This window comes from Petaurus breviceps, unplaced genomic scaffold (genome assembly GCF_028583685.1).
Source record: "Petaurus breviceps papuanus isolate PSGF00001 unplaced genomic scaffold, PetGlider_PUasm1.0 90775, whole genome shotgun sequence".
NCBI lineage: Eukaryota > Metazoa > Chordata > Mammalia > Diprotodontia > Petauridae > Petaurus > Petaurus breviceps.
Window position 1 is genome coordinate 3,069,939 of NW_027187342.1, and position 24,986 is coordinate 3,094,924.

General features: G+C 40.3%; 1 protein-coding gene across 8 annotated transcripts in view; it reads right to left on the reverse strand.

The window, feature by feature from the left end:
- AAK1 (AP2 associated kinase 1) overlaps positions 1 to 24,986 on the reverse strand; it is a 271,657-nt gene that overhangs the window by 49,644 nt on the left and 197,027 nt on the right. For 5 of the 8 annotated variants that reach the window (XM_069068898.1, XM_069068897.1, XM_069068896.1 and 2 more), the window contains 3 exons: positions 19,757 to 19,986; positions 9,102 to 9,259; positions 3,223 to 3,339 (listed from right to left, as the gene is read on the reverse strand). In XM_069068898.1, the coding sequence (XP_068924999.1) occupies positions 3,223 to 3,339; positions 9,102 to 9,259; positions 19,757 to 19,986 (505 nt within the window). The remainder of the gene's footprint in view (positions 1 to 3,222; positions 3,340 to 9,101; positions 9,260 to 19,756; positions 19,987 to 24,986) is intronic. The other 3 variants (XM_069068900.1, XM_069068899.1, XM_069068902.1) reach the window with 1 other exon arrangement.

A 24,986-nucleotide genomic window follows, 5' to 3' on the forward strand; every position in this document is an offset into this window, starting at 1 on the left:
GTGTGTGTGTGTGTGTGTGTGTGTGTGTGTGTGTGTGTGTGTGTGTGCGTCTTAATAGATATTTAGACATTAACGGTAGGAATGAAACTTTACAGAAAAAAAAACATCTGGGATAGATTCTAGGTTCAACCATTTAATGATTCCATAGCAGATTGTTTTGAATGCTTCTTGGATTTTTGGTGTCTTTGTAATGGTAAAATAAAAGAAACGAGGGTCTGAAGATGCACTAAATGAAGATATTAAAAGTGCTGTGTTGACCTTTCTCCTTCTGCTCTTCTGAAGTCAGACTTTGAAATCTGTATTCTGAGATGTTTCTTGGGTAAGAAAAGGAGATCAATAGGACCAGTACTTCCTATGCCCCCCAAATGACATGATGACCTTTGAGGAAGCCAAGAGTTTTTGGGAGAACAGTGGCCAACATACAGCTCTATAGATCTGGGGATTTCTTCAGTATTTCATGCACAGCCCTTAAAGCAAGTGCAGAGAAATAAAAAATTTCAAATAAATAAAAATAAAAACAAAATCATATATGAAAAGTCATATCTAAATGAACATACAGGTAATCATTTCTACTCAGCAGAATTAAACAAACTAAAAACTTGCAGAAAAAATGACTAGGAAAATATTGTTGCTTAGCCTTGGTTAGGTTTGAGTTCTTGTATTTTAGGTCTTTGAAATATATTTTACTACTTTCTTTCCAGGTGGAAAGAAATGTCAATGAGTGGGGATCCTATGAAAGCATGTCACCTCAAGGTGACTATCAAACTATCTTTTGTCCCTTTATACCTCTGTACTATGCACCCCAAATACTTAAACATAGTGCCCTATACCTAATAATCAGGCATCAGAAAGTATTTGTTGATGATGTCATTTGAGAAGCCTCTCGTCATTTTCTCTTAGAATAGTTCTTCCCTCTTAGTTTTTATATTAAATAGTAGTCTTTCAATCAGTTTGCTTTTCAATTTAATTCAATCTGATTCAGCTCAAGTCAATACTTAAGGGTGCAAGGCAGTATACTAAGTACCAGAGAGACAAAAACAAAATTGTTCTCAAAGAACTTATGTTTCACTGGGGAACTACAATGTACATACAGAAATGTAAATGCAAGAGTTCTACAAAGTTACGGAAATAAATTTCAAGAGGGAGAGAATACTAACAACTGGTAAGGGGGAGGGAAATCAAGAAAGGCTTCAAGTAGGAGGTGGCATCTAAACTGAGTATTAAAGGAAGCCTGGGGATTATAAGAGGTGGCAGTGAGGAGGGAATATACAGAAGTAGGGGCACAGCCTGTACACAATCATGGAGGCAGGAAACAGAATGTTGCTAGCAGACCAATTTCACTCTTGTATTTTTAAAATAAAATGAGTTGGGAGCACACATAAGGCTGGGGTGAAGAAGTCAATATATGAGTACCTTAGTGTACTAAGAAAAAAATATCCTAAATTCCATTAGTGTTATACTATATTGCTTAAGCTTCTGATTTTTAAATTAGCTTTAATTCTTTTTGAATTTTGAAAAAGACATTTACTTAGTGAAAATATCTATCGTCTCATTTTCTTTTTTTTTTGTGTGTGTTTTTGGAGGGGGGAAGGTAGGGCAATTGGCATTAAGTGACTTGCCCAAGCTGTCTGAGGCCAAATTTGAACTCAGATCCTCCTGACTTCAGAGCTGGTGCTCTATTCACTTTGTCACCTAGCTGCCCTAATCTGCTCATTTTTTAAGATATCACCTAGCTCAAATATCCTAATCCTGTTCTGAGCATGCTCTAGAAAGGAGTATCCCCCACATTTTTGTAAAAAGCTACTATGCTCATCAGCTGAAGCGCTTGGAATGACTTGTAGGAGTGTGGGAGAAAGGAAAGGCGGGTTACTCCATAAAAGAGAAAGTGGGGAGAGGGGGAAATCACAGCTGGAAGACACCGCTACTCACTCACTAACTCTTGCCCATACTTCACCTCCATTTCAAGCAGAGAGTGGGTAGGGAGGATATCAGCTGGTGACTGACCAGATGAGGACACTGTCCCTAAGAAGCAAAGTCCAGGAGCAAGCACTGGAATTTAGATTCAATGCGTAGGTTCTAGATGTGAGGGAGTAGAGTCATTGGATTAGAAGTAAATGTCTAAGATTTAGGGTTCTTTTTGTTTTTTTAAGCAATTGGGGTTGAGTAACTTGCTCAAGGTTACACGGCCAGTTATTTCTGGGTGTGGTGCTAAGTATCAGAGCCCAGATTTGATCCCAAGTCATCTCGACACTGGGACTGGTGCTCTTACTCACTGAGCCACCTGGCCGCCCCTAAGCAATTGGGGTTAAGTAACTTGCTCAAGATTACACGGCCAGGTGTTTCTGGGTGGATGCTAAGTGTCTGAGCCTGGATTTGATCCCCAGGTCATCCCGACACTGGGGCCAGTGCTCTTACTCGCTGAGCCACCTGACTGCCCCAAGATTTAGGGTTTTTAAATTCATTCCAGAGACATTAGGAGAAAGCAAGTGATTAACTCAATACAGTGAACCTTCTCTAGGGAGGAAAAATTTCTTTTGTCAACACATTAGACATTTTGTGCTAGCAAAGATCAAAAATACCTGTTTAAGTCTTTGCCTGGGACAGAGAAGGCATAAGCATTGTAAGAGAACACCTGACTATCTTGCTGTAGCACCTTGTTCCTTTAAACTATAACACATTCACCCATATACCTGATGTGTGTTTCTATCAAATCCTTTGGGGGAAAAAAGGAGGGGTCTCCTCATCTTGCTTAGGAAAAAAATTCAGAGACTTCTAGTTCAGAAGTAGTTCACTGATTCCCATTACTGGTCCAAAAGGGAGTCTTCAGTTGCTCTGTTTTTGACCTGGGTTGATTTGCTCCTCCTTAGAAAACTTGATGGTTCCCCACTTCTGGGGGCCCACCATATCAATTTGTTTATACATTCAGCACAGATCAAGATTGCCACCAGCCTCAGCCTCCCTGGTCAGTGGAATCCACCATACCTGGCCAGCTAGCTCTTCGAAACATTCACCAATCAATCCATATATGCAACGCATTCACTCAGTGAATCACCTTCTCCTCTACTCATTCACAAGTTCTCTAGTGATCTTGGACCATCTCTTTTCCACCATGTGTTTGTGTTCCGAAACACGCATCACCATAAAGGCACAGGGCTGGCTGGCCAGCACACATATGAGATTAGTGATAGGATTACTTTTTCTTTCAGCATGAAGCATCCTTACCAGTTCCAGCAGAAAAGGAGGAGGAGCCAAAAGCATCTGCTTGAGTAGTGGCTGGGCCTGGCTGAAAGCCTGGGATCAGACTCTCTGCTGAACCACCAAGTTTTTCAGGAGGTTTGCCTAGAGTAGCAAAACATACAACTCTTAGTGGGAGTATGGTTCTGAGTATACACATCCAGCTTTCTAGATCTGGGCGGGGGGGCCAGAATCATGTTCCTGTTTGACTCTCTGATGTTATAAGAAGAAGACCTCACTCATCTGCCAACCTCAAATTTGAGGAATACAGCTCAGAAGTCAGAAGCGGGGATGAGTGAGGGTGGTCTCTAAGCAGGCAAAATACAGAAAATCAAAATCCATTGTAGCAAAAGTCAAGTAACTTTAATTCCAGTTTCAATAGCTAAGTCTCAGTCTCCTCATCTATAAACGAGGATAACAATATCGTGCTATCTAACTCACAGGACTGTTATAACGAAATTACTTTACAGAGATACACAGATAGAGAGAAATCACTTTAAGAGATACACAAGTTACTTTTATTATCCGTACATTGGAAAAAGCATATGGTGCTCATACAGAGCATATTTTCTGTTTGACAGGCAGTTCTAGGAACTCTTAAAATCCTAGCCCATTTTATATTGTTGTTGTTGTTCACTCATTTTATTCATGTCTGACTCTGTGAGCCCATTGGGGTTTTATTGGCAAAGATACCTGAGTGCGTTTGCCATTTTCTTCTCCAGCTCATTTTGAAAGCAGGGTTAAATGACTTGCCCAGGGTCTCACCGTAAGTGTCTGAAGGCAGATTTGAACTTAAGAAGATGAGTCTTCCTGATTCTAAGGTTAGTAGTCTTCTATCTACTGCATCACCTAGATGCCCCCACTGTATATTAGAAATGACAAATGAGAAGGGGTAGGAGGATATAAAATCTTGACAATGTTCAACTCTTATGCTTCATTGGGGGAAGGAGATGACATTAGGTTCTTGAAGGTTATTCCCATGGAGCACAGATTCTGAAACATTCTACCAAACCTTCTGAAAGGCACTAAGTATGTATCCAGTCACAGATATTTAAGTATCTCTGGTATTTAAGCTCCAACTTAGTGAAGGAAGAAGAGACTCATTGGCAATAGCAACCTGGGCAATTCACTAGGCAATGAATTCTTTGGCCATGGCAACCTAGGAGATGAAGAAAAAATGCAAAAGGGACCTCAGTCCTATGGGACTCCCTTTTATGTCTGAACTGATATGGTAGAGCAGTGAGAAAAGGAAGTAGAAGACACACAATTTTTAGAATACCTGTCAATATCGACTTAACTCTTACGTGCATGATTTTTGTCCTTCTACTAATAAGTCGATATATTTTAGAAAAAGTGGACCATATGAATATTGGTCATTCTTTCCATAAGTGAAACCACAAGACGTGATACAATGATGGCCCACAAGTTCTCCTTGGAGGAACAAATAAAGGAGTTGGTTTCAGTAGATGCCCAAAGGAAACAAGAAACATAATTTCATGGAACACTTGATCATCTTGCATAGATGATCTCATGATAAGCATGAACAAAAAGACCATCACAAAGATAATTGTAGCCCTATATGTGACCACTAATTGTAGTGGATAGAGTTGGAGGAAAGTGTACTATGAACTTCACAAGATCCTCCAAACCAAGACAACATATACCTCAGCACTTGGTGACTTTGGTGAAAAGGTGGGCATAGGGGAAGACAATGAAAAATGAGTTGGGAAATTGAGTTGAGAATTATGAGATGAGAGAAGCCAAAGAGTTGCAGGCTACTCAGAAGCCTTACAGTGGTCTATCATCACTACTTTCTTCAAGAAAAGAGACAGGAGGTACTTTACATGGCAAACAATATCATACACATGCACACATACGCACATGCACGCACACGCGCACATACACACACACTCACAACCCTTAACTGATGGGTCAGTCTACTTCTGCACTGCTTCAGTTGTTAGGACATTTTTCTTTAGCTCAAATCTACATCTGTCTGTCTGTCATTTCCACCTTTCCAAAAGAAACAATTATATATGGTATTATTGCCTAACCCCCAACATCAAAAAAAGGGCAATTGAGAAGACACCATGAACTACCCATCTATATACCTATCTTCTCCTGTCTATACTCTCATATCTGAGTATGATGCATAATTATTTGAGGGCATTCTTGATGAAAATTTGAGAAGGGAACAAGCAATCTTTTGCAAATGATTTTCTGCATAGATGAGATATTCAGTTACACAATTGAATAAAAGCTGTGAAGACAAGTTTCTACATGTTTATTGATTATAAAAAGTATTTCTTAAGATAAAGGGATCTTTATCTAGAACTAAAGCTGGGAGTGACCTCCAATTCCTTAATTTTAAAGATAAAGAAACTGAGGCCAAAAGAGGTTAAGTAACTTGTCCAAGGTCACAGAGACACAAAACACCAAACAAGGTGTTTGAACCCAGATCAAGATCATATAGAGAGGGGGGCGGCCAGGTGGCTCAGCGGGTAAGAGCACCGGCCCCAGTGTCGGGATGACCTGGGGATCGAATCCGGGTTCAGATACTTAGCACCACACCCAGAAATAACTGGCCATGTAACCTTGAGCAAGTTACTTAACCCCAACTGCTTAAAAAAAAAAAAAGATCATATAGAGAGTAAGTATCTAAGCTTCAGAGGTGGGATTTGACTTGGTAGCAAGATGTAAAGGTTCTCTACCAATGTGCCTCCCATAATATGTTAAAAATCATACAAAATTCCTTGGTAGCTTCAACCACAGAGAACCTCACTTGAAGTTGCTCTAATTATCAGTATTGTCAGGGGATAAAGGGAGAAGATTGTATGCCTGTCAAACATGTCAGCCCTGCCTTGGGGAACTGATTCTTGCACTTATTTAAAAGGAATAAAGCATTTCCAAGAGATGATAACATTTTAGACTATCAAAAGACATCAGGCCAATAATGTATATAGAACAAAAGTAAATGGAAGAAGTATGCCCATTGTCTGGACTATGACATTCAGCTGGGTGATAAGTCCATTGAATCATATGTACTGATGGAATCTCTGTTAGGCAGTGTGCATGGACAGAGACTTGAGTACAGAACTGAAGAAGAGAGAAAGACAGGTTGACTCGCAATGGGAAATTACACAGCGTGTTCAACAATTTCAAGCTCCTCCTTGACATTTGATTCTTTTTTTAACATCAATCTTCTGATGATGCTATATAGCTACAGACTGAAAAATGTCACAATCTCCTGAGGAATCCAAATTGCAGGTCACACAAAGAGTGTAGGAGGGATCATGGCATAGTGGGTCTAAGTGGGCTATGGCATATCTAGTCAAGTCAATAAGCATTAATTAAGCACTTGGTATATTCAAGGTATGGTGCTAAGAATGCAAAGAAAAGCAAAAATAGGATCCTTGTCCTCTAGCATCTCTCATCCTAAGGAACAGGCAACATGTAAATAAGCTGTGTACGTATCAGATACACATAGAGTAGGTACACAGAAAAAGTAAGTGCAGAGAAAAAGCACTATTGACTGAGGGCACTCAAGAAAGACCTCCGAAAGAAGGCAGCATTTGAGCAATGAAGCAAGAAAAACGAAGAGATGGAGGTGAGGAAGAAGAGCTTTGCAGGCATAGGGGACAAGACAGTCAATGCAAAGGCATGGAAATGGGAGAGTGTCATGTTCAAAGAATGGTGAGCAGGCCAGTGAAGCAAAATGTGCAATCCAAACCATCCTTTAGTAAGTGCCTGCTATATACCAGGCACTGTGCTAAGTACCGGGAATACAATTAATAAAAAAGGCAGTCCCCACCCTCAAGTAGTTTATAATCTAATGGAGAGGGAGGAGGAGAATACACAAAAGGAAACGAGAAAGGGAAGAGAGTGGGGGTTTGGGGAGGGGATAGAAATGGGACACCAGGGAGTAACTTGTTTTGTGGAGTTGAAAATAGAAAGCAGAAGCAGAGTGGAGCAAGCCCAAAAGTCCACCTTTTGCCCTCTATTAAGGAAGACCTTGGGAGGAGTTTGAGATTCCACCCTCTAGACTTCCAATCGGAGGGATGAGGAGGCTGAAGTAGGTGGCGTCAATCAAAGCTTGAGTAGGCAGAAAGGTGATGAGATTAGAGCTCATCCTGGGAGTGCGGAATGTGTGAAAGGCAGAATATGTGGAAGGTAGAATAGTGTAGAAAGACTGGAAAGGTAAGGGGTCAGGTTATGAAAGTTTTAAATGCTGAACAGAGCTGAGTTTATTTCTAACCCTGAAGGTAACGGGGAGCCATCGTATTTACAGAGGAGAAAAGGTCTGAGCTTTAGGAAAATCACCATCAGCTGAGTTGAGGATGGATTGGAGCCAGTCATTCAACAAATATTTATTAAGTTCTTCTATGAGCAAGGCACGGTACCAAGCCCTAGAGCTTATTATTGTTGTTCAGTCATTTTTCAGTTCTGTCTGACTATGACCCCAATTTAGGGTTTTCTTGGCAAAGATACTGGAGTGGTTTGCCATTTTCCTTTCCAGTTCATTTTATAGATGAGGAAACTGAGGCAAACAAGGTTAAGTGACTTGCCCAAAGTATCTGAGGCTGGATTTGAACTTGGGAAAATGAATTTTCTTGACTCCAGGCTTGGTACTCTATCCACTGTGCCACCTAGCTTCACTGACCTAGGGCTACAAAGAAAGTTAAAAAAAAAAATGCCTGCCCTCAAGGGAGCTTACATTCTAATAAAGGAGATAAATAAATAAAAAATAATAAAAGAGGTATATAGAGAATAAATGAAATTGCCCAAATGGTGTAAGTAATATCATCTAACAAATGTATTACTGGAAAAGGAGATGAGCTGGAGACCTAGTTAAGGTGAGAGATAAGAGATGGATAGCCTGAGTTTTACACTGGTACACATAAACTTTTAAAAAGACCTTAAAGAAAGGCCTCCAAAGCATTGGATGGATTCACTTTGGAGGATCTATGGGAAGTCGTGGAAAAGAAGTGAAGAGACTGAGACAATGTCAAGTCTGCACCCAGGGGCACACACCCAAGTGATCCTGGATCCTCTGACTTACCGAACAGGCAGGTTGAGGTGTGGGAGCATAAATAGGCTGTGAGAGTTAGGAACACCGATAATAGAAGTCCCTCAGCCTGACTGAGAGAGCAAAGAGCCTACTTCACAGGGCTATTATGGAGCAAAAAACAAGCTTTACAAACTTTAAGGCTCTTTAGAAATGAAATTTATTATTGTTTTTATGATTGTTGTTGCTGCTATGACAGCAGCATAGTGTTGTGGAAACAATGATGTAGAGTCAAGAGACCTGGGCTCATTTTGTAGCTCCTCTACTTACTGGAAAGGAGGGAGACAACCATTTATTAAATGTTTACTGTGCACAATGAACTGTGCTAAGGCTGTATGAAGACTTTCATTTGGTCCTCCTAATAACTCTGGGAGCAGGTGATATTATTATCACCCTCATTTTATAGTTGAGTAAACTGAGGTTTAAGTGACTTGCCCAAAATCACAAAAGTTGTAAGTAGAGGTGGAATTTGAACCCAGGTCCTCTGAATCCAGAATCAGTGTTTTTACCATATTATAATGCTTCTTGAAGTTTTATTTCTAATTTCTCTCTCTCTTCCATTGCCATAATAGCATAGGCCATCAGAATTTCTTGAGGACAGTGTGAATTTAGTGTATTAGGCAAAAATACTTTCTGTCTCCAAACTTTAAAAGGCTTTACGTGCAAATATTTCTTAGCAAGGGAAATAAAGGTTCATAGACATACATCTAGTTAGGCAAATTAGGTCTGGGAGCTGGTATTACCTGGCTCCTTTTAATTGTGGGATGTTTCCCAGCATGGATAATTGGCATTTGCCACTTACCATCACCAAGTTTTGCAAAGTCCTTGTTCAGTAGCTCCTCAGCTGTGAGTTTGGAGAAATTGTCATCATCAAAAGGATTCCAAGTGGAGCCTTCAGAAGGATTGTAAACGTTTTGCTGAGAGGTCCGGGGAGAACCTGATGGAGTAGTGGATGCAGACCTAAAAATCCCCACCCCCACCAACAAAAGTTGTGAGTAAAAGTTGAACAAGAAGATTACAGAATTTTAAGATTTAGATCAATAGATTAATCAACAAACATTTATTAAATGCTTTATGGCTCAGATACTGTACTAGACACTGGTGATAACAGACAGGAAAATGAGAAATTCCCTACCCTCCAAGAGCTTACATTCTGTTGGGAGGTTCAGGTTCACAGATAAGTAAATGGAGGCTAAACACAAAATGAACAAATGGTAACTCGGGGAAAGTACTAACAAATGTGGGAATCAAAAAAGGACTCTTGGGGGAGGTAATATTCCAGCTGAGCCTTAAAGGGTGCTAGGTGTTCCAGGAGATGGTAAGAATACAGAATGTTCTGGGCAGGTTTTTTCTTGGGGGGGGGCAGCAAGAAGTTTTGGGAAGAGGGAAATAGGGAGGGGAGTCTGTGAAAAGGCATAGAGATGAGAGATGGAATGTTATGTGTAAGGAACAGCAAAGTAGGTTAACTTGGCTACTACAGTAGGGTGTGCATAAAGGGGAATAATAAGGCATAATTAATCTATAAAGATTGGTGGAAGCCAGACTGTGAAGGACTTTACATATTAAACAGAGGCAAGAAGGAACCGCTGGAGCTTCCTGACCACGGGAGGGATGTGATCAGACCTGTGCTTTAGGAATACTGACTTGGGAGGAGTGGGGTGCCTAGAATGGAAAGGGGAGAGAGTAAAAGGTACCTTAGAAATCACCCATAAATTAAAACAATTCTCAGGTACTATCTCATACCTACTAAATTGGCTACCAGGACAGAAAAGGTAACTGATAAATATTGGAGGGGAGGTGGGCAAAATGAGACATTAACGCACTGTTGGTGGAGTTGTGAACTAATTCAACCATTCTGTAGAATAATTTGGAACTATGCCCAAAGGGCTATAAAACCATGCATACCTTTTGACCTAGCATTATCACTACTAGGTCTGTATTCCAAAAGAGATAAAAAAGGAAAAAGAAAAGGACGTGTACGTACAAAAATATTTATAGTAGTTCTTTTCTGGAGGCAAAAAATTAGAAATTGAGGGGATACCCATCAATTGGAGAATGGCTGAACAAATTGTGGTAGGTGATTATGATGAAATATCATTATATTATAAGAAGTGATAAGCAGGATGTTCTCAGAAAAACTTGGAAGACTTGCAGGGACTGATGCAAAGTGAAATGTACTATATTCAAGGTAACAGCAATACTGTAAGCTATGAATGACTTAGCTATTCTCAAGAATACAATGATCCAAGACAACTCTGAAAGAATTAGGATGAAAAATGCTATCCATGTCCAGAGAAAGAACTGATGGTGTCTGAGTACACATGGAAAAACAATTTAAAAAAAGAAAAAGAAATCAACCAGTCTCACCATCTTATTTGTATAAACTATCTCCTCCTAACTTTAGAATGAAACTATATTCCCTGAGTTGATTTAGGTTTAAATCTTGGCTCTGGTCTGCTAATTATCTGTGTCAATCAGTCAGTTGTAGAGCACTATGCTAAGTGCTTGATAGATAAAGAAAGGCAAAAACAACCCCTACCCTCCAGGAGTTCACATTTTAATGGGGAAGATAACATGTAAATAACTAAGTATGTACATGGTGTATATGGAAGGTAATCTCAGAGGGGAAAGCACTAGTAGTTGGAAGGATCAGAAAAGTTTTTTTTCAGAAGGTGGGATTTGAGCTGAGTCTTGAAGGAAGTTAGGGAAAGTAAGAGGTGAATGTAAAGGAGGCAGAACATTGCAGGCATGGAATGGGATACAGCCAGTGCAAAAGTGTGGAGATGGGAGATGGCATATCTGCTGTGTTAACAGTAAGCAGGCCAGTTTTGCTGTGTGACTTAGCCTCAGGCAAGTGATTTAGCCTTTCTAAGCCTCAACTTTTCATCAGTAAAATGAAGGAATTGTGTCTTTCCTGTGATAGATCCTGTGATTTTCTCTTGAAATTGGTTCCTACCCTATCCTCTGCCATCCCCATTACCACTATTCAGAACATAAACCATTTTCCACCAAATAACTTCTCTGGTTTAGTTTCTCAAGGTTTTTTTCTAAATTCTGTAAAATGTTTCCCTTCCATTTAGATCTTGCTGGGATACTAAGACAAAAATCAAATATTCCCTACTCTCAAGTAGCTTAAAATCAACCTTTTTACAAATTTTGAATCTCTGCTCTTTCCTTCCAACACAGTACCCTCCCAAACCCCAGTCAGGGTCCTTGGTAGCCCACAAGATCTTGGGCTAGTAAAACAAAAACAAAAAAACACAGGGGCAGCTAGGTGGCACAGTGAATAGAGTACCCTGGAGTCAGGAGGACCTGAGTTCAAATCCAGCCTCGGACACTTAACACAAAAAGCTAGCCGTGTGACCTTGGGCAAGTCACTTAAACCCAAATGCCCTACCTTCCCCTTCCAAAAAAGCAAAAAACCCCAAATATCTTGGGCTATTTCACACTGTTTTGTTAAGAATCCCCATGTCCTGTGTACATATATCAATAAGAACTATGGATGACCAAGCAGACAGAAACAGAATATAGACCAAGTAAAACTGGCTGGTCCCTGTCTCCAATTTCTGTGATCTATGATCTAGTTCATGTGGCATGATTTGGAGTTGGCTTTTCTGCCCCCTTCACTCAGTTACCTACTTGAACCCCAGCCTCCCAGGGGCTTGGGCTTTGCCTCTCCTGCTGCCCAAGATCTTCTTAGCACTTCAGAGACTTCTCATCTGCTTTAGACTTGACCTTTGTTCTCTACCTGTAAGCAAAGAACTAGGGACCCCCCAGTGCTTCTATAGAAGATGGAGGTGGTGACCATGCTAAAAACAAAGGAATGGTTGGTTCCCAAAGCACCTTCAGCTGCCCTACACCAACCAGGGTAAATTTTCAGGTTGCACTGAGATCATAATCTTGTACCATGACAAGTTCCTTGACAAAACTGGAATACGGATTTCTCTTCATTAAACCAGTCAGTCAAAGTCCTTTTGACACATACCTCCCTTGGGCATCTATTACCAATGGTTTATGAGATAGCTCTCATGGGGAAGGGAAACTGTCACACACTTCGCAGGTGCCTTCTGGTTGCTGAGCCAGAGTTCAGCCTGGACTGAAATAGCACTCTTGGATCAAGTTTGCAAGCAGGTGCAAAAGCCCATCTGTGATGAACTCATCAGTATCATGGGAGTCCAGAAACCCGAGTCACTGATCAAGGAATGACTCAAGATGGAGGACTACATCCACTCCATTGCTGTTGGCCTGACCTACCTATTCTATGTACTTGAGCTTCATGGGAAATCCTAGATCAATTCTGAGGAACCCACACAAATATGGTGGTCCTGATTCCAGCTTATGTCCACAGTACATCTGTACTGTGTCTGGCTTGGTCATCACCTGCCCAGCTGCTCTTCCAAGGGGTAGAAAAGCAGAATGACTGGATCCTCTGGTAAAAGGATTTTTGGTAGTAGAACCACCTGCCATTCAGTCCTTACTCTTTAGAGCAGGGACAGTTAGGTACCTAGTTCTTCCAGATGGTCTGGACTCTAGAGCTTCTCAGCTATAGGTAACTCTAGGAAGTCACTCTCATAAATTCTGGGCCCTTCTAGAAACTTTATGTATCTCAACTGGGTCCAGAAAAGATTAAATGTCTACAAGGGCCAGAGCTATCCCTCTGGTGGGGGAAGGCTCTAAATTCCCAGAACCTGCCTGATACAGGCAGGTTTGATCACAAAGTTAACAAAGAGAAGCTGGTATCTGTCAGATAAGCTGACAGATACAGCTAAGGCAAACCCCAGGATCCAAAGCAATTCTATGATCCCTTATCTGTTTCCCCCAGGTGGGTATATTTGTTCTCTTTGCCTATGGTTATAAGATCTCATGGCCCTCTAACTAGTCAGCTGCCCAGACTGAACTGATTTCCTGGTATCTGACTGTTATACTATGATTTGACCTCATGGGAAGCTTGTGGCGGATTGCTTTTATTACTCAACCTGTTTTATCTAATACTCACATCTGGACTATTTCAATAGCTTGAAAAATTTGGTCTCCCTGACTCAAGTATCTCCCCACTCTGACTCTGATTCGCCCTCTACCATGTCTCCCCCACCCAATTCAATAAACCCCAGTGGCTTCCTATTGCCTCCAAGATCAAACAGAAAATCCCCTGATGTTTAAAGCCCTCCACAGTCTGGCTTTCTCCTACTTGGACAGTCTTCTTATCCTTTATTCCACATTCTGAACCCCTTCAATACACTCTCTTATCCAATGACACTGTTTTCCTTGCTCAGGATCCTCCATTTCTAGATTCGAGACATTTTTATTGACTGTTATCCATGCCTGTACTATTCTCCCCTCCTTATCTTTGACCCCAGCTTCTTTCAAGTCCAGATAAAATCCAATGTCCTATGAGAAGCTGTATATATGATGTGTAAATAACTTATTTGTACATAGTAATTTACACATAGTCTCCTCTATGAGACTGAGCTCCTTGAGGGCAGGAGACTACATGAATTCATTGTCATTTCATGGTAAACTAGAGACCCCTAGAAACATTAAGAGTGTAGAGGAGCCTCCAAATGTATTGTCCCTGTGCCACTCCCAATGCTGCACTGATTAACTCCAATAAAACCTAGATTCTTTAAGGGGAAGGGACTATTTCATTTTTTATGTCTTTATATTGCTAGTGCCAGGCATATAATAAACGCCTTAATGAATGCTTATTGGTTGAATGACCAAGTGAGATGCAAAAGCAGGTAGGTGGCTCAAAGGATAGAGGCATGAACTTTGGAGTCAGTAGGACCTCATTTTGAAACCCATCTCAGTCTAGCACCACACACTAGCTGTGTGAACCTGGGTGAGTCACTTAATTCTCAGTTTCAGCTTCTTCATCTGTAAAATGAGGGTTGAGAGAAATGACTATTAAATAACCAATTACTGGGGAGAGATACAGAATTTTTTCCCCTTTCTATCTCCTCATTTTCTACTGGGTCAAGACAGCATCTGAAGAACATTACTTATAATAAGATTGGATTAACTTTCTCCTGAATTTTGTTCACATCCCACAAATGGGGAAGCCCATTGTGTCCTACACAAAACTTGGGGGAGGGAGGAATCCTTCATCTAGATTGCCCAAGGCTGGGGATGATGTGGGTTCTATGAGGGGGTCTTTGGCATTTGCCACTTTTATTAATTATCCACTAGCATAATTAATATAATGATTAATTACTGAAAAATTATGTCTCTCAAACTTTTTATATAGCATCTACCTCCTAGGATCATTGTGAAGATAAAATTAAATATTCCATGCAAAGCACTTTGCAAACCTTAAAGCAACATGTAGATTCTGGCAACCATAATTATTATTACATATATAAAGCACTCTATAAATGCCAGCTATTATTATTTTGACAAATGAATAAATTTTGGATTGAACATCCAACTCCTGGCAAACTTCTTATACTCCCTGATGAACCTAGAAGTCAGTCACCATGAATTCAGTACACCACCCTTACAAAGGATTCTTTCAAGCATCTATCTTCTCTACCCTCTTCGTTCAAAAGTACAGGGCATTCTAACTGGGGGACTAATCCCTGGGCTCTCAACATAATCAGTATGTGCTATCAATGCTGTCCCTCCTGGACCAGCTGGGCTGAGTTATGGGGCTCACCAAATTAGACCTCCAACTGGATCTTCTTTGGAAAGGGAGACAAATGGGAAGACTGTCTTCCAGAAAGAGTCAGGTTAGTTTGATTTATGGTCCTAAGAAATATTCCTGTCACTTTCCCTGGCTCGTGAGTCCTTTGTCTGTGGAGGAGTGGTCTTGACTCCACGTTTTTGTCTACTCTCAAGACACCAGCGCATGTAGGCATGCACACGCACCAAGGCACCTTAGCCCTGCAGTAGAAGGGTGTCTTTGTTAATGGGAGGATGTAGTACACACTTCCTTAGACACTTCACAGACCATTAGAGACTAAAGAGCATTTCTGAAAGACTGGTGCCATTTTTGTCCAAGTAGAGTCTCTGATAACCCTGAAGGACCTACAGAGGTTCTTTGGGCTAAGTACTTTACCAATGGTCTTTCTTCCCAACTCATCCTTCCCTACTGAATTGTTAATGACTCCAAGATGTGGAATGGCTAATATTTTAACTTCATTATAGGCTTGATCCTACTGAAAAGCAGGCCCACTGCACCTACCTAGCCCCCTTTCCAGTTCTTATTCATGCCTCTCCTGGAAACCATAATAAAGAAGCTACCCAATACCCTACAGGACTTCCTCTCTGTCTTTTTGCATTTCATGTGTAGAAGTGATTGTCCATCTTTCTGTTCTATGCATAACTGGTTCATCTTCCTTCCTAGTCACCTAGTTCTCTGATTATATTTCCACTTCTTTGTGAATCATTGCTAGTGATGTGCTAAAAGATATTAACATCCCCCTGCCCCTCTAGCTTCAACCATGTCTCTTTCTAGTACCCCTTGGGCCCCTTCAGTTTTGATTCTTTTGATCTGCAGGATCCATAGCCAAAGCACAACATCAGCCTTGTATTTTTAAAAATGGGGTTTTGTGGCAGCAATGGGCTTGGGATTTCTGAAAGTGCTGCTCAATATTCCAGTGGAAATCTAGCCTAATTTCTTCCTCAGGCAGAGAAGATACTTTCTACAAACTGAATAAAAGCTCCCTTTGCTCATCTGCTGGCACACTGCCACCCTCACCAACCAGCTCTTTGTGGTGAAAGCAGATGTATCTAACTTGACAAATGGAGCCATCTTTCCTCAGGATGACCCTGGAATCTGCTCTGTTCTTCCCGGTGCCTATTATTCCCAGTAAGGCTCATCAACTGAATAGTACTATGTGATCTGGGTAAGTGGAGTTGCCATCTGGGTGTCCTCTGAGGTTGGGTGCCATCCCCTGTAAAGGCCACAGTATCCAATCATTGTTCCACTGAAACTTAGGAATTTCAAACATCCACAATTAATAATAATAATAATAAATAAAAATAATAAATAAACAATTAAAAATGAACCGGTGGCAGACTTAGTGGTGGAGTTGTTGCTATTTTTCTGCCCAGTTAATTTCAATTACCCTGTGACCTTAGATGGCAGAATAAACATACTGATATTTCATCCTGGAAACCAAAGATAGAAGGGCCAGAAGAACTGGCCTTCAAAAGTACTCCTGTGGAGTGAGGACATAATAATTACCAAGCCATGGCCGGGCAATATCAACTTTAGCAGGCAACAGGAAAAGTACAGCATGTATATTCAGATACAACTCTCTGCTCACAAAAGCAGTTGCCACTTCCGAAGGAAGGGGGCCTGTGTCTAAGGGATCTGGCATGTGTTCCTGTGTGGGTGTCCCTATAAGAATCTTAATACACAATGGAACTAATAGCCTGATTGTTCTCCCATGAGCCACAGAGGGGTTTTTAAAGCTATCTAATCAGTCAGCTCTTACTTTTCATAGGTGATGCTGGCTTTTACCAGGAAATCTAATGTGTATGTGCAAGTCTCTTAAGACACGTGATGAAGATGGGGACACATAAGGGACATATCCTTCATTCACACTGTCTCTTGATTTCGTAAGAAAATTGCTGTTATTCCAGGGTCAAGATTTCATTCTAGTCATAATTTTGTATTGACCAAAGCAGTTCATTATTTTGTTCCCTCTGCTGGAACCCCACCCACTCACCACCAGAGGTAGAATGCCCATTCCTCTGATGAATTTTTTAGCCACATAAATGCCTTCTCATTTCTTTTCTGATTTTGTAGCCAAATTGACCTCTTCAGGTCAAGATCTACCTTCAAACAACTTAATATTCCCAGTTTTGTTGAAAGCATAGCACATTTATCTTCCAAAAATACCTCTGCTGTTATTTCTCATTCCACCAAAATAAGCGGTGATTCCTATTCCCTATTGCAAAATTCTCTGTAATAAATCCATCCATTTATTGACCTAAAACAACACCTTCCAAGTAAACTATAATTTTTATCCAAGGTTCTTTCCAACTCCCACATTTCATATCCCCATGCCTATGTTAATAATAATAACTAACATTTATATAGCACCTAGTATGTGCCAAACACTGTACAGCTTACACAACAACCCTGAAAGGTAGGTGCTATTATTATGTTTATTTTGCAGATGAGGAAAGTGAAGCAAACAAAGTTTAGTGACTTGCCCAGGGTCACACATTTAGTAAGTATTTAAGGTCACATTTGAACTCAGGTCTTCCCAACTCCAAGACAAGCACTCTATCCATTATACCACTTAGCTGCCTCAGTGTTAGATCTTAGTAAAATGTAGACAACCTAGAATGATATATAGATCATTTCTAGAAGTGATCACAGAAACACATAAGCAGGGAATTAATTTTCATTGGTCCCCTGAAGGGTCTGAAATGGGTTGGCTGTCCATGTTCTCATAAGCCCTCCTGGAAAGTAGAGGACCACAGCATTGGTACAATCACTCAGGCTATAAGCCTGGAGACCATTCCATAAAATAAGGAACTGAAAATATTTAACTTGAAGAGAAGACTTAGGCTCCCTAACAATTAATGGCTGTGAAAAGTAAAATGGGCTGCCTCTGGAAGATTGGAAGGGTCTAGGTTTTCAAGCAACAACTGAATGACCATTAGGCACTGGTGTAGTACAGGGGATACTTGGTTGAGTTGGTATGTGTTGGATGAGATGATGCCCAAGTCTTTCCATTTCTGCAATCGTATGATTCTGTGAACCTAGGGAACTTTAAGATGGTGCTGTTCTGTTTCTACAGAAGGGGAAGGTAGGTGGAACAGTGAATAGAGCACTGGGCTTGAAATCAGGAAGATTCATCTTCATGAGTTCAAATCTGGCCTTATACACTCACTAGCAGTGTGACCTTGGGCAACTCACTTAACTTCATCTGCCTTAGTTTCCCCACCTGTAAAATGACCTGGAGAAGGAAATGGCAAACCACTCCAGGAACCCAAATGGGGTCACAAAGAGTTGGACATGACTGAAACAACTGAACAACAACATTTCTATAGGAGTCAATGGCATTTTATCAGCTATTGCTAGACACAGTATACACAGACCTTGATCTTCACACCCGAGCTCACTAATTTAGTCTTTATAGCTGGTCAGTAGCTCATCATAAAAGAGCTATTGGAACCATAACAGCAGTGTATTCCATCAACAAGACAAAGCAAGACTCAGTCTAAAATGCCAAGGAGGCCTTTTATGAGGAGTGCCTGTAACGACTTTATCATAGCACATATATGTAGAGGGGAAGAAGAAGGAAAGGAGAGGAAATCACCTGCACATCAAGCTCGCTAGCCCTGCTCCACTGAATTTTCTTTTAAATGATCTGATGAATATTCTAAAATTAATTTACACTTAGATGAAAATGTGACTGAAAAATTTGAACTTTGTACATGTGGAGCCTTAGTTCTACATATAAAAATATCTTCTCCTATCTCAGAACAATGTACTTTGGATCTCTTCTTATTGCACTTTCATACTCTGCCTTTGATGGGTCTTATCTTCTGTACTGGAAGGCCCCATGAGGGTAGAAATTGTACTGGACTATAAGCCCCATGAGGGTAGAAATTGGACTGGACTATAAGCCCCATGAGGGTAGAAATTATAAGTCCCAGGAGATCGGGGACTGTGCCTTACTTTTTTTTTTTGGTGTCTTACTTTTTACAGCCATGCCCAGAAGGTCTCGTTCACTGTATAATTATATAGTACAATCACAACAGATTACTTCTCACCACATCCTGATCCTTCCCCTCCTCTGAATTCATAGCACTTACTGGCTGTACCCACTCAGTTTGCCCATTACTCCTTTCAATGTACTTTATGCTTTAGTAAAACTACATCACCCTCTGTCCCCTGAACCCACCATGTGCTTTTTGTTCTGGTTACTTTCTATTCTTGGAATGCCCTCTCCTTCCCTGGTTCATCTCTTGAATTTCTCTCCATTTTTTAAAGCCAAACTCAAATGCCACCTTTGACATGAAGTCTAAGGTTACTAATAATCATCTTCTTTAGACCTTATGTACCACGTTGCTGTACTATTCTCTAATGTTCTTATCCTGTAATTTGTATTACAGAATAATTTGTATTAGGTATTTGTGTTTATATCTTATCTCCCCCAATAAATTGTAAGGTTTACAACTGACAGCAAGGGATCATAGTTTCCTACAAAAACTGTCCCTCTCAATGCAGTGCTCTGCATATGGTATGGATTTAAGAAATGTTTGTTGAAAGAATGAATGATGAATTAATATTTCTTAAATTCAATAAACTAAGCACTTCATAATTGGTTCAATGTTGGTTTGGAGAACACACATTTAGGCAGGTTTTTTTATACCTTCAAGATGTTTGTGAAGAAATACAATGGGCAAGGTATATTTTAATTGGCTGACAGTTTGATTCCCCATCTCTGCTCTCACAGCTGGAAGGAAGACAGAAAGAAGAAAGGAAACACATACTTGGACTTATTGAGGCTTGCTTCAGCCGCAGCTGCCTGAAGTAACTGAGTCGATTGGCTGGCAGGAACTCCAAAAACGGCGCTGTGGGTTACATCACTGAGGATTCTCCGGTGTCCAGCCCGCTGGGCTTTGGGGGATGATGGAGGAGTGAGAGATCCAAGCTTCTGCCCCTGGATGGCAGGGGGTGGGGTGGTCTGAGCCTTTGCTTGTCTTATTGGTGCTTGCTTCTGCTAGGAAAAGAGAAGATGAAGAAGAAAAGGAAGGAAGGAAAAGAAGAAAGAACACTGAAAACCAATACAAGGACTTGAACTGCCAGCTTAGGGCAATAGGTCTCTCCTCCCTCCCCCCTTTCTGCTTCAAATTGGATAAGTAGGCTCTCAGAATATCAAGTGTGGTGCCAAGACCGACAGTTGATGAAATATGAATGTGAACCTTCTCAGGAACCTTTTAGGGTAACCCATGAACAATCACTTAGTCAATCTACTAGCATTTAATGAAGCACCTACTATGTGCCAGGTGAGGTAGCTAGGAGTCAAGAAGACAAGTTCAAATCCAGCTTCAGACACTTACTAGCTGTGTAACTCTGGACAAGTCATTTAACCCTGTCTGCCTCAGTTTCTCATCTTTAAAATGGGCTGGAGAAGGAGCAAGCCCATATCCTTGCCAAGAAAACCCTAAATGAGGTTGTGAAAAGTCAGACAAGCCTGAACAAAAACAGAATGCAGCTCAAATATAAGAAATTCCAGTTAAATAAGGAATAAAAACTTTGAGCCATAGGTATGCAAATAACCCTATCACAAGTAGGGATTCTTGTTTTTCCCTTTGTAGCCCTATCACCTTGCACATAACATGCATATATAAATGTTTGTGGAGTTGCTGAGTTTAATTTGGATCTGGAAGGGTCCTGAGAGACCATCCTGCTCAACCCCATTTCAGAGATGAGGGAAACTGAGACCCAGAAAGGTTAATTAAAGTGCAGTTTCATTCCAATAGCATTCATTAAATACTTCCTATGAAATAGTTAATAAACAATTATTTATTTAATTGCTAACTATGTGCCAAGCACTGCCTGTGGGATACAAGTATAAAGAATGAAATGGTCCCTACTCGCAAGAAGCTTATATTTTAATGGACACAAGAAGTACGTATAAAAAAATTGTTTGTGTATATGTACATACATGTACACACGTGTGTAAATTATCATAATACTATAGCCAGGAAAAAAGAATACAGAATGTTAGATCTAGAATGAACATTAAAGATCATCTTTACAGGGGAAGAAACTGAGGCAAAGTAAGGTAAAGTGATTTGTTCAAGATGGGGCTCCCACATGAGACTGTTGGAAGCTAGATGAGATTTCTCTGAAATGAGAGTAAAGAAACACGGTATTCTAACCTTTCCTTCACTGGAGGTCAGCACTGCTATACTAATTAGCTACAGTACCTCTCAGAGTCTCAGGCAACTCTCTAAGTCTAAGTTACAGAGGAATTACTTTTCTCCATCAGTGGAGGGATTTTCCAGACTTAGGAGTTTCCTATATGGATGAAGTCACATTTCGTAGCTCATCTTCCTCTTCTTCTACCTCTCCTCACACCACAAAAAATGGTCAAACTGTCACTGGAGAGTTAGAAAGACAAAATTCATACGGCCGAACAGTCCTGAAGCCAAGGCATTCACTCCATTCATTCATGTACTTATTAATTTATTAAGCACCTCCTATTTTGATCAGCACTGGTCCTAAGGCACTTACTATGTAATACTGTACCGGTGACCAATCCATCTATTATGTCATAAGCTCCATGAGGGTCTCTATCTTATCTAAAATTTGTTATGTCCCCCTGGCTCCCAAGAAAGGGTTCTGATCACTTGTTTTTCACTTGTTTCAGTTAGGTTTCACTCTTCACGACACCATTTGGGGTGTTCCTGGCAAAGATACTGGAGGGGTTTGCCATTTCCTACTCCAGCTCATTTTACAGATGAAGAACTTAGCATGGGTTAAGTGACTGACCCCAGGGTCACATAGCTAGTAAGTATCTGAACTCACATTTGAACTCGGGTCTTCCTGATTCCAGGCCCAATATTCTATCCACTGCGACACCTTGCGGCCCTCATCTCAGTAACCCTACCCTTGATTTTGCCATCTCAGCTTACAATCCTAGAAGGTAAGCTCTGAAAGAGATAGGAAAGCTAGAACAATCAGTGAACCAAGACAAGCTATCTGGCGACAGGGAATAGAGCACTCTGTTTTTGCAATCAGAAGCCCTAGGTTACAATACTGGATTTCTTGCTTATTAGCTGTGCAACCTTGGGCAAGTTATTTAATTCTCTGGCCTCAGTATCTCTATCTGTAAAATAAGGAAGTTAGACTACATTAACTCTATGGTCCCCTCTAGTCCTAAATCTATGACTCTTCTAAGATTCTTTATTCTTACATTGGAATAGTCCTGGAGAAATTACCAGGATATGTGCAAGCATGCACTAGTGTGTGTGTGTGTGCGCGCGCACGTGTGTACGCATATTTGTCTATGTGTGTGCCTGGATGCGTCAGCTGCTTTATGATATCTTTTTTGATTCTCCAGGTACAATGCCTTCCCTTCTCACATCACTATCCATCTCGTATATATTTATTTTGTATATACCTAATTACTTATACATTGTCTGACTCGTTAGAATGTGAGCTCTTTGAGCAAGGAATAGTTTACCTGTCAGATCTATGGAGAAGGGAAGAATTTATGACAAAACAAGAGACAGAGAGCATTATGAAATGTAAAATAGATAATTTTGATTATATTAAATTTAAAAAGTTTTGCACAAACAAAATCAATGCAGCCACAGTTAGAAGGAAAGCAGAAAGCTGGGAAACAATTCTTACAAGTATCTCTGATAAAGGCTTCATTTCTCAAATATATAGAGAACTGAGTCATATTTATAAAAATACAAATTATTCCTCAATTGATAAATGGTCAAATGAGATGAATAAACAGTTTTCAGATGAAGGAATCAAAGTTATCTATAGTCATATGAAAAAAATCAATCACTATTGATTAGAGAAATGTAAATTAAAACAACTCTGAGGTATCACATCAAAACTATCAGTATAGTACAGAAGAGTTATTAGGCTGCCTATCAAGTAAAGGTCTACAGAGCCATGGTGTGCTGACTTCATTGTTGTATGCTTGTGAAACCTAGACAGTATACCAGAAACATGCCAGAAAATGGAATCGTTTCCATCTGAATTGTCTTAGGAGGATTCTGCAGGTTACCAGGCAAGATAAGGTACTAGACACCGAGGTCCTTTTTCTAGCTAACCTGCAAAGTATTCAAACTCTACTGGGGAGAACAGCTGGCCACATTGTTTGAATGCCAAATGTACATTTGCCTAAAAGACTATTTTGTGGAGAGTTCACCCAAGGCAAGCACTCACATGGTGATCAGAAGTGATACAAGGACACTCTCAAGGTCTCTCTGAAGACTCTTGAATTGATTCCATGTCATGGGAGACAGTGGCACTGAAAAATGCTATCCACATCCAGAGAAAGAACTAATAGAGTCTGAATGCAGATTGCAGCATACTATTTTTCACTTTACTTTTTTCATGATTTTTTCTTTTGGCCTGTTTCTTTTTTCACAACATTATTAATATAGAAATATGTTTTACATGATCAAACATATATAACCTATATAAAACTGCTTACTATCTTAGTGAAGAGGAGGGGCCAGGAAGGTAGGGAGAAAATTTGGAACTCAAAAAAAAATGAATGTTAAAAATTGTCTTTACATGTAATTGTTATTGTTAGGTTTTAAGATCAATAAAATGCTTGCTCCAAAATAACCCTACGAAGTAGGTAGTAAAAGTAATGTCCTTTTACAGATGAAGAAATCGAAGTATGGTGGGTCTAAGGTCATCCATATAGTTAGTTCAAGAGCCAGGCAGAGAATTCAGGTCACTGAGGCTCTTCCCACTCTCCTGTGATATGACTGAATGTCAAAGTCAAAAATTAAGACCAGGTGTCCCAAGTCTCTATTTTAGGGTCTCGTTAGTCGTTAGTCGTTAACTAATGCCTTCCTCTGTGTTCTTAAATGCATTTGCTCCTCATGTGCATTCATAGCAGATCTAAGAGGAGACAACAGGTCATGGCTGTGACTTTCCAGGAGTCACAAAGAAAATCACTTCAGGACTGGATTAAACTAAGGAGGGGGGTGTTTTTTTTTTAAATCTCCCCTCGCTCCCCCTTTTCCACTCAGTCTTCAGAGTAATGCTTGTCCACAGGCAAACAGGAATGTGGAAGAGGTTTGTAATTCATTCCCAGCACAGTTGTAAGAGGGACATGAAGATAACCTGTGATCTGATAAAGATGACAGAGGACAGCAAGTGTGTGGCTAAAGGAAACTGATCTCCAAGGCAAAGACAAAGACATGGCTCATCCCAGAAGAAGCCTTGTATTCATGGCCAGATTGGTGTCATGGAGTATGGAATATGAAGTCAGAAGACCAGGGTTTGTAATCCCAGCTCTTACTTATTATGTGTGTTCATAAGCTAGATCCTTCTTTTTCTTAGGATTTCAGTTTCTTCATCTGTATAATGGGGATAATACTAGCTATTTACCACTGGGCTGATATGAAGAAAGCACCCTATAAAATTTAAATTGCTATAGAAACATCTTATTATTGTTAAAACAACATAAGGTCTAAGATGCTTGGCATTAGGATAGGACTAAGAACTTAAGCCTTGATACTGGCAGAGGTTTTTATTTGATGAATGGAAAGACATTTGAACAAAGGTTATACATGAGAAATAGGGACTGGTGGCTGGGAGTGGGGGGAAAGAAATGAACATTTATTAAGTGCCTACTACATGCCAGGCCCTGTGCTAAGTTGCAAATGTTATTTCGTTTGAAAAAAGAAAAAAAGAAAAACTGTACAAGAGAAATGGCACAAGCCAGAAGCAGGCTAAAAACAGCTGATGGGGAAAAAGCTGGACTGAGGCTCTCTGTAATTTACAGCTTCTTCATGGTGACTCCAGTTTATCAGAACCACAGAGTATTATTGTTTTTGCAAGCATTTTTTCTCAGTATACATGGGAGAAAGAATCCTTGGAGCAGAGACATAAATAAGACTTACTGGACATCATTGTGTGAGTGTGTATGTTTGGGTTTGTGCACATACATTGTAATGCGAATGTAAATTTTAAAGATCTTCCCTGCCCCTAGGCTAATGTGCACCTGAAGCC